At 45.7% G+C, this 10673-nt stretch overlaps 1 protein-coding gene across 1 annotated transcript; it reads right to left on the minus strand.

Moving 5' to 3' along the window:
• Positions 1 to 5392: 5392 nt before the first annotated feature.
• LOC127049227 (zinc finger and SCAN domain-containing protein 20-like) lies at positions 5393 to 7752 on the minus strand. The gene is made up of 2 exons (XM_050949810.1): positions 6987 to 7752; positions 5393 to 6025 (listed from the first exon to the last, which is right to left on the minus strand). The coding sequence occupies exons 1-2, from the start codon at positions 7507 to 7509 to the stop codon at positions 5496 to 5498; spliced, it is 1053 nt and encodes a 350-aa protein (XP_050805767.1). The 5' UTR covers positions 7510 to 7752; the 3' UTR covers positions 5393 to 5495.
• Positions 7753 to 10673: the final 2921 nt, after the last annotated feature.

Here is a 10673-nt window from a genome sequence, read left to right on the forward strand (position 1 = left end):
AATAATCACATTCCAAGATGTCCAAATGAAGCCGGTTATTGACAGATGCCCTTAATGACTACAGCAATGGCATTGAAAACTACAAAACCACCATTCTAGTAAGATGTAGTGTTTCCATCAATTACTGTAGAGTACACTTTAGTTTACTTTGATTTTCTTTAATGGAGTAAATAACAGATGTTAATTTTATTTTCATTTGGAGTTTCTATAAGCATGAATTTTCCATCAAATGTTTTCAGATGCTTTAATTTTCTTATCTTTGAGAACATTCATCTTCAATATCATTTTGTTTGTTTTCCACACCTGAATAACCCAGCTTTGAATCTTTTCAGCTATCCTACAGCCTCAGGTTAATGCAAAATTTCCCTTCATAGGAATATGAACTAAGAAACAACATGAGATGTCTCTCTCTCTCTCTCTCTCTCACACACAAGTGCACGAATAAACACTTTGCAATAAATAAAAACTACTCATAAATCTAAGGGCCTTGCCTAAAGCCCTTTGAATTCAATAGGAGTCTTTGCACTGATTCAAAGAGCTTTGGATCTGGCCCCAATATGAGAGATGGAACAGGAAACTAGACATGTCTCTGGGAGCATCTAATACCATAAAAAGAAAACCCAGAAAACACTGCATGCCTCAATTTGTGCAAATTGGCGAGCCTGTGCAAAGATGAAGTTCAATAAAGATAAATGCAAAGTGCTCCACTTAGGAAGGAACAATCAGTTTCACACATATAGAATGGGAAGAGACTGTCTAGGAAGGAGTATGGCAGAAAGAGATCTAGGGGTCATAGTGGACCACAAGCTTAATATGAGTCAACAGTGTGATACTGTTGCAAAAAAGCAAACGTGATTCTGGGATGCATTAACAGGTGTGTTGTAAACAAGACACGAGAAGTCATTCTTCCGCTTTACTCTGCGCTGGTTAGACCTCAACTGGAGTATTGTGTCCAGTTCTGGGCACCGCATTTCAAGAAAGATGTGGAGAAATTGGAGAGGGTCCAGAGAAGAGCAACAAGAATGATTAAAGGTCTTGAGAACATGACCTATGAAGGAAGGCTGAAGGAATTGGGTTTGTTTAGTTTGGAAAAGAGAAGACTGAGAGGGGACATGATAGCAGTTTTCAGGTATCTAAAAGGGTGTCATCAGGAGGAGGGAGAAAACTTGTTCACCTTAGCCTCCAATGATAGAACAAGAAGCAATGGGCTTAAACTGCAGCAAGGGAGATTTAGGTTGGACATTAGGAAAAAGTTCCTAACTGTCAGGGTAGTTAAACACTGGAATAGATTGCCTAGGGAGGTTGTGGAATCTCCATCTCTGGAGATATTTAAGAGTAGGTTAGATAAATGTCTATCAGGGATGGTTTAGACAGTATTTGGTCCTGCCATGAGGGCAGGGGACTGGACTCGATGACCTCTCGAGGTCCCTTCCAGTCCTAGAGTCTCTGAGTCTATGAGATATTTCACTTTGTCACTGGAACTACTTTAATGGATGGGCATCTTAGAACTTTAGAGTTAGGAACACCTCAGGAATGGAGGTTGTTCATAACTGAAATGTTTGTAACTGAACAAAATGTTATGGTTGTTCTTTCAAAAGATTACAACTGAACACTGACTTACTACAGCTTTGAAACTTCACTGTGTGGAAAGAAAATGCTGCTCTCTATTTTTTTAGTAGTTTATGTTTAACACAGTACTGGTCTGGATTTGTTTTTTTGGTTTGTGTGTCTGTTGCTGCCTGATTGGATATTTCTGGTTCTAGGTGTGTGGTTGGCTGGTCAGTTTGTAACTCTGGTGTTCATAACTCTGAAGTTCTACTGTACAATTAAAGGACAGTGATAACTATTATTTTGTTTAGGTTTTAGACTTCCTCTGATAGTTCCTATTCATTATTCTTACCTTCAGGAACAGTATAGTTCAGTGCTACTCAGACTGAGACCTTGGCTACACTTGAGAGTTACAGTGCTGGTGGTGGCTTTACAGCGCTGTAACTCACTCCCTGTCCACACTGGCAAGGCACATACAGCGCTGTATCTCCGTGGCTACAGAGCTGGTTGTACTCCACCTCCATGAAAGGAATAAAGACAATAGCACTGCTGCTGCTGTGGTGCTGGGGTGTCAGTGTAAACAGGGAATAATCTTACTTCACTGTAACTGATCTCCGGAATCTTCCCATAGTTCATTTAAGTAAAGATAACTCTCTTTGTTTTGTTGTGATGCCTCCATTTGTTTTGCTGTGAATTCTGGGCTCCAGGATCTGCTTATCAAAAAAAACAAACACAGCTACTGTTTGCTGTGACTGAGCTCCCTTTGGAACGCCTACAGCTAGTGTTGCTTGAAGAGAGGGGAAGGAAGGGGCTTGAGGAGAGAAGCAGCACAGCGTGGGGGGGGGGCATTTTGGGGAGGCTGCTTATCTGGTCTGTGAGGAAAAAAACCAAAGAGGGCTATTTGCTTTCAGTGAACGGGCTGGAACTTGCAAGGCAGCTGCTGACAGAGTGTCGGCTCCAAAAATCCACTCTCTCTCTCCTACATTCCCTGTCACGCTTCACCTCACCTCCCTCTTTTGAAAAGCACCTTGCAGCCACTTGAACGCTGGGATACCTGCCCATAATGCACCTCTCCCAATGCCGCTGCAGATGCGGCCACGACAGTGCGCTGTCAGCTGTCAGTGTGGACAGACTGCAGCACTTTCCCTACTCAGCTGTACGAAGACAGGTTTAACTCCCAGCACTGTACAGCTGCAAGTATAGCCATACCCTGAAGCTTGCAAGCCACAAGTGGCTGTTTAATATGTCTCCTGCAGCTCTTTGCAGCACATAATATTAAAACACTGATTTAATTATTAACCTATCAGGATGCTTTTACTATATTATTAAATCAATTAAGTTATCAACTTGCACTAAATTAACTTATTTAATGTAAGAATTATATATTATAGAAATATATAATTTTTATATATATATTTGTTATATATTACAATAGTAAATGAAACAATTAACGCTACTGTGGCTCTTTTAGGTAATGTTGATCGCTAATTTGGCTCCTGAACCAGTCTGAGTAACACTAGTATTGTTGATGCTGTATGGCTGCAACACAGACTAGAGTGACACAAAAGCTATATTCACTAAATTCAAGCCATTATATTATACAAATATTAAGTGGGTCCAAATGCAATAGGAGTAAAATATTGCTCAGGGAAAAAGAGTTCATGAGACAGCGGTATTCTGCACAAAGCCAAAACCGGAGAATATTAGTGTAAATGGGGTACAGTTTAGGATTGCATGCCTGTCTGTTCCAGCATATTTTCCACACAGTGTAGTATAAGGAAATGGTCTACGTTGCTGTGGTTGATACGAAGGTACACCTCTATTCAGAGTTTAAAACACTCTATATGGATTTAGCATGGTTCACATGTCCAACTGAGACATGAACAGTATCAATTTACAGCAGGAGTCAAAGCTCAGAAATGCTATTGAAAGGAGGATGAGGCCTGTGAAAGAGGGGGATTTGAGAACATAGGTCTCCCAGAAGTGTTTGATGGTGGATTTTTACCTGAATGTTGGTGTAATGTACATACATATGGGCATGTGTACATGTGTACACGTACGTACTGAAGAAACAGATTTGATTTTAATGATAGCGCTGGACTCTGAAATTAAAGTAACAAATAGAAAATTTCTAAAAGGATTCAGAGGTCTGTGGGCTAAATCCCTTTGGTTTTGCTGCTCTGCCTTTTAACCAAGGTAACAATATGTGCATTTCTTTCATCGGCTACACTTACAGTTCTGCAGCACTGGTAGTTACAGCTGTGTTCGTACAGCTGTCTAGGGCCAGCGCTGCAGTGTGGCCACACTGACAGCTACCAGCGCTGCAGTGTGGCCACATTTACAGCACTTGCAGCGCTGTTGGGAGTGGTGCATTGTGGGCAGCTATCCCACAGAGCACCTTGTCCCATTTTGGCGCTGTGGCTTGTGGGAAGGGGAAGGAAGTGTGCGGGTCTTTCCGCTTCCTGTTTCAACGCCCCGTGGTGCTTTGCTACACATTCCGAGCAGTTTGGCGGCATTGTGAGTCTGCAGCGCGATTTCTGAGATTTCTGTTACAAATGGAGCCTGAGCTGCTGAGGACCTTGCTGATGAATGTTGCCAGCACATCACGCATGGCAGTGGAGCTATTCCTTCAGCTGCAAAGTGACAGTGAGGAGTCAGACAATGATATTGAAACGCCTGACGCTCAAGACACTCAATTGCTTGTGGCAGTAACAGACGTGCTCAGCACCGTGGAACGGCGCCTTTGGGCTCGGGAAACCAGCACTGAGTGGTGGGATCACATCGTCCTGCAAGCCTGGGATGACGAGCAGTGGCTGCAGAACTTTCGGATGAGAAAAGCCACTTTCATGGGACTGTGTGCTGAGCTCGCCCCTACCCTGCGGCGCAGGGACACGAGATTGAGAGCTGCCCTGCCAGTGGAGAAGTGGGTGGCTATTGCAATCTGGAAGCTGGCAACTCCAGACCGCTACCGATCGGTGGCGAACCAGTTTGGAGTGGGAAAGTCCACCGTTGGAATGGTGCTGATGCAAGTTTGCACAGCCATTAATCGCACCCTGCTAAGAAGAACTGTGACTCTGGGGAACGTGCAGACATTGTGGATGGCTTTGCACAAATGGGTTTCCCTAACTGTGGAGGGGCAATAGATGGGACGCATATTCCTATTCTGGCACCACTCCACCTGGCATCAGAGTACGTTAATCGCAAGGGGTATTTCTCCGTGGTTCTGCAAGCGCTTGTGGATCACCGTGGGTGTTTCACTGACATTTACTCAGGATGGCCTGGAAAGGTGCATGATGCACGCGTCTTTCGGAACAGTGCCCTGTTCAGGAAGCTGAGGGCTGGGACTTTTTTCCCAGACCGCAAGATCACAGTAGGGGACGTCGAAATGCCCACTGTGATCCTTGGAGACCCCGCTTACCCCTTAATGCCTTGGCTCATGAAACCGTATACAGGGAAGCTTGACAGGAGCAAGGACCGGTTCAACTACAGGCTGAGCCGGTGCAGAATGACTGTGGAGTGTGCTTTTGGCCATTTGAAAGCCCCCTGGAGGTGTCTTTATGGGAAGCTAGATTTGAAGGAAAGCAGCATCTCTGCTGTTAAATCCGCGTGCTGTACCCTCCATAATATTTGTGAAGGGAAGGGTGAAAGATTCAGTGAGGAATGGACCTCCGAGGTTCGATGCCTAGAGGCTGAATTTGAACAGCCAGAGAGCAGGGCTACTAGAGAGGCCCAGGAAACAGCTTCAAGGATTAAGGATGCCTTAAGGGAGCAATTTGATGCTGAGAGCCAACAGTAATGTTTGGTGCCTTTGCTGTGCTCCTTTCTACCTTGGGATACAGTATTTACCACTTTCTGCAATAATAAAAAGTATTGTAAAAGCCATAAAATCCTTTATTCAAAGTACAGTACATAAAAGGCCAGGGGGGTTAGGGTGGTGGACTGTACATTCAGAGGTTTGAATATGTCCTGTTTGGATTGCTGTTCAATGTCTGCTGCACTGCAGGATTACTATGCTGCAGAGTAATGGGGGTGGAGTGCACAGGGTAAGGATTGTAGTTATCAGGGCTGGTAGGTGATCGTACAGGTGTTGGGGGCAGCTGGAGGTAATAAGAAACTGGCTGCTGGAGAAAGGTGTTTTGTGCAAATACTGGGGAACAAGAAAGAGAGCTTTGGGAGGGGTGTGGGTTACCACGGTACAGATCTGCCTGCATGGCTACGAGAGACTCAAAAGAGTCAGTTTGGCGAGCCAGGAGACTTATCATGTGCTTTGAGGTTTTTTTGGTAGCCAATTCCTTTCTCCTGCTTTGTGTTTGCCTCCACTCATACATTTTCTCTCTCCATTCCTGCGTCTTCCTACTTTCTCTGTTGCAGTGATTCATAACTGCTTTGATCAATTCTTCTTTTGATTTTCGCAGATTTTTTCTCAAGTTCTGCAACCGACGTGAGGCCGGTGATCCGGCTGCATTAGTCAAGGTCACTAAAAAAAACATAGATAGAAACATGTAGTACACAGAGGCTACATTGTTTATTATCACACAGTGAAGGAGTTTGTAGACTTTTTGTAGCATCATTCCCACATACCTAACATAACACAGAGAGGCCAGGGAAGCAAAGGCATGGCGAGCAATGGGGTGAGTGTTTCTGCCCCGACTTCACCTGGGACGGGGAACTGAGTGATGGCTCACTGGGGTTTATCTGCACTGGGTAGAAGAGGTAGCTGGTGGCCTGCACAGGGGACAGTAGGGAACATGAAGCTGGCGAGCTGCTGGCGGGGGGGGGGGTGCGGTCTGCGGAACTGCCGGGCTGCTGGCGGGGGGGGGGGGGGCGCAGAACGCACAGTGGTGCTGGCTACCTGCTGGCGGGGGGGTGGGGAGACCGAAACGCACAGCGGTGCTGGCGACCTGCTGGCAGGGGGGTGGGGAGACCGGAACGCACAGCGGTGCTGGCGACCTGCTGGCAGGGGTGGGGGAGAGACCGGAACGCAATGCGGTGCTCGCAACCTGCTGGCGGGGGGGGGACACGGGACGACCGCGAACCTGGCGCCCTGCACTGAAGTATCCCTAAATTCTCAACAGGGTTTCCTACTGCCAGATATATCACTGCTGCATGTTACCTGGGAAGAGAGGGAGGGTCTTCTACAGCAATGTGGATTCCACCCTGGCCCCTATGCAGCTTGCCTGTGTGCAGCCATGGTCCCCCCACCCCTCGCTGCACAGTGGATCGGACAAGTTAGCCTGACCGGGACAAGGACCACGGTGGCTCTCCCGATAAACTTGCGAAAGCACATTGCACACGCTCTGGCTGCAACTTTTCAAGAAATTACCGAGGCCGATTACAGAGACGTGATAGAGCAAATCAATGGGCTATTTCACGTTTAGGCATGCATGCAGGCAGCCATAACCCAAACCCTCCTCTCCCAAAACATAAAATCTGCTTACCCCGAGCACGCTCCTCTGCTTCTTCTTCACCAACAACTTCCAGCTGCTGCGACTGGCTAGCCTCCTCCTGGCTTGAGAAGAGCTCCTGGCTGCATGCCTCCTGGGACTCCGGGGTGTCTCCTTCCACCCCAGTAGCCTCATTCTCGGCTTCCTCTACACCCTCCCCCACTTCTCCCTGCTCTGAACTCTCCATCGTGCTCCTAGGATTGGCAGTGGGGTCACACCCAAGTATGGCATCCAGCTCCTTGTAAAAATGGCAGGTCGTGGGGCCAGCTCCTGAGCGGCGATTTCCCTCATGGGCTTTGCGGTAAGTACTGCACAGCTCCTTAATTTTTACCCTGCACTGCAACGCGTCCCATTCATGGCCCCTTATCAGCAAGGACTGTGATATCTGCCCATAGGTATCATAATTTCTCCGGCTGGAGCGCAGCTGTGCTTGCACAGCTTCCTCACCCCAAACACTGATGAGGTCCTGCAGCTCGGAACTGTTCCATGCTGGGGCTTGTCTGGGGCGTGGAGGCATGGTCGCTGATTGATTGATTGCACTCCACACCTGGCTGAGCAAACAGGAAGGGGATTTTTAAAATTCCCCGGGCATTTAAAGGTGGGGTCAGCTGAGCCCAGGGCAGTGGAGTGTGCAGGATTACCAGAGAGGCTTAAAAGGTATGCTGGGATACCTCCTTATACCCCGGAGGTCAATAAAAGCGCTGGTGGGGTCCACACTTGCTGACCAGCGCTGGATCACCAGCGCTGGAATCGCTACACCCGAGGCTCGACCGGGTGTACAGGCAGCGCTGCAACCAGGGAGTTGTAGCGCTGGCCGTGCTTTCCAAGGCCACGTCCAGACTAGGTATTAAAATCGATTTTAGATATGCAACTTCAGCTACAGGAATAACGTAGCTGAAGTCGAATTTCTAAAATCGAGGTACTCACCCGTCTGGACGGCGCGGCATCGATGTCCGCGGCTCTCCGTGTCGATTCCGGAACTCCGTTCGGGTTGATGAAGTTCCGGAATCGATGTAAGCGCGCTCGGGGATCGATACATCGCGTCCAGACTAGACGCGATATATCGATCCCCGAGCAATCGATTTTAACCCGCTGATGCCGCGGGTTAGTCTGGACGTGCGCCAAGTGTGGCCACATCCTAAGTTGCAGCACTGTAACCCCCTCACCAGCGCTGCAACTCTCTAGTGTAGCCATGGCCATAGTAGATAAATAAATGAGGTCTGAAAATTGTTTTACCATTTCCTTTCCACAACCGGGGTATTAGATTTAGCTCTGCATGCTCCTTCAGAAGCCTCTTGCATATTGAGTTGCATAAGAGCAGAGTAATATATTATCAGACCTGACTCATGATGACCATTATGTTCATCCAAATGGCCCAGGCTCCAGATCATGTCTGTGCTCAGTAACATTATAGCATCTCTGTGCATTTTGGAGCACCAAGTGTGATTTTTTTATCTGAGGTTTATACAATTTAAACAGAAATTACAAATAGATCTCACTGCACCCAGACTCTGCAGTATGTAAATATGCACACACTTATGAGACTTACATGACTCACTGGCCACTGGAAAACTTTCCTCTGCTGTACCAATCTGGATGCACAACACATTAATCAGGAAAGCTTTATTTTACTGTGTTACTGACATGAACCTGAGTTTCCCTAGCAAAGCAATAAGACTCTCTACACGTTTTTTTAATGTGACCCTTGGAGTGATATTTTTTATAACACTACAGTTCCATGACTGGGTTAAAATATAGTTTGGTACTGTCTGTGTAGATAGGATTATACCACATTTTAACAATATAACTGAATTATATTACAGCCCTGAGACAAAGACCAGAAAGTGTAAGGGGGTAAAGCTTCATTACACCTCTTATACCAATTCTGAATTTGATCCTCTGATCTTTACAGGACTGCAACATAATTTGATTGACTCATTCCAGATTTAGACTGAGGTATCTTAAACAGAGAGAAGAATTTAACTTCAATAATGTCTGAGTTACATGGTTGCTGGGGGAAGCCTGGGCAAATTTCCCCCCTCATTTACACCATGCAACCTCACTGACCTTCACTGCATTGCATCAGTGTAATGAGAAGAAAATTTTGCCAAGTATATCAACTGTGCCATGTGTCTAACCGTGTTAAGAATTGAAATCAGAAGCAAACTGAGCAAAAGCAATGCCACAGATACTGGCCCCCTGGGTCATTTTTAATGATCCACAAAAACCAACCAAACAGTTAGCTCAGTGTAAATTCTGATCTGATTGATCACTGATGCTTTTGGAGGTAGAAAGGTGAAGCTTCTCTCTAGTGTGCATTCCACAGTGAACCCTGGGAAAATAATGACACACAAAAAACCCAGCCACTCTGTGGAAGTATCTTTCTCTTGGCTTGATTTCATCTGTGAAAATGAGGTTATCAGAGAAGGAGACTGAAAAAAAATGTTTTAAGAATTTGAGATGTTTAAAAACTATTCCTCTCTCCAGAAGAAAAGAAGCCTCTTATATGAAAGGAAGAGATTATGTGTGTATGGGTAATTCATTAAAAATACATTCTTCATCCTTCCTGCTCCTGGAAATGTGAAAGGTTAGCCTTTTCTGAGTTGCCACCTGTGAGGTGCGGGATGGCTACCCTCTTCTTCTCCAGGACCCACAATGCTCATTCTTTCTATAATGAAGGAGTTGATTGATGGATGTCACCCTCCATGCCACTGACATCCTTATCTCATTCTGCTTTTGGGTAAGAGGCATGACCTCCTCCTACCAGCTGGTTTGTGATGATCCATCCATCATTCTGTTCCACAATTCTCTCTGCACACTCACCTCCAGCATACATGCCCATTGGCAGCAACCATTATGTCTGTCTGTCAGTAGCTCTGTAATGAGAGCAATTTATTAGGTTACATAATCCCACTTCTTGGGAAAGGGAAAGAACCCTCCACTGTACACTGGGGAAAACCTGACTTGGTCTCTAATTCTCATGACTGTGGGAGGTCGTTTTAACCGGGAAAATGTGGCTTGAGATAAGCCTATTTGTAATAGCCTCAAGTTAGCAAAACCCCCTTCTCAGAAAGCCTTTTTATTGTTGTGTCATGTGTGTCATATACAGAGACCAGCCCAAATCAGAATGCCAGATTCAGACTCCCCTGAAACTTGAGTAAAGGTCAGATCCAAATCCAAATGGTGCTGCTTGGGGCAATCTCTAGTTATATGTATTGTCTTGAAAGTGATTTAGAGAGTGCTAATGGTTCCTGGAAAACTTGTTTTTTTTCAGTTCAGAAACAATTCCAATATCTAGATTTCATTTTTCATTACTGGAGAAACCATGTTATATTTTTAGCAAGTGTGTAGGAGGAAAGGGAAAATATTTTCATCTGCTCCTGCTGCTTATTGTCCATATGGAATCATAACCCTCTGATTGTGTGTGACAACTTAATTAGTTGCTGTGCAAATGGTTTTGATGTCACAAACAGAAGACCATGACATCAGTTGGCCAGAGCAGATGTTCTGCAAATGCACCATAGTACAAGGGGTTGTCATCAGTACACTGCATTATAGTGGTACGCTTATCAGATTCCATCCACTTTCAGATCCAGAGCTATGACTATGGTCCATCTATCAAGAAGAGGACAGTATTTCTGAACTTTTATTGATTTGTAATCTACAGGATCCAGATTATCA

Source organism: Gopherus flavomarginatus, chromosome 4 (genome assembly GCF_025201925.1).
Source record: "Gopherus flavomarginatus isolate rGopFla2 chromosome 4, rGopFla2.mat.asm, whole genome shotgun sequence".
Classification (NCBI taxonomy): Eukaryota; Metazoa; Chordata; order Testudines; family Testudinidae; genus Gopherus; species Gopherus flavomarginatus.

Coding starts and splice junctions, on each gene's coding strand:
- LOC127049227 (XM_050949810.1), bottom strand. CDS start 7,509: ATGCCTCCACGCCCCAGACAAGCCCCAGCATGGAACAGTTCCGAGCTG. Junction 6,026..6,986: donor AGCAGAGGAGCGTGCTCGGG/GTAAGCAGATTT, acceptor TGTTTTTTTTAG/TGACCTTGACTAATGCAGCC.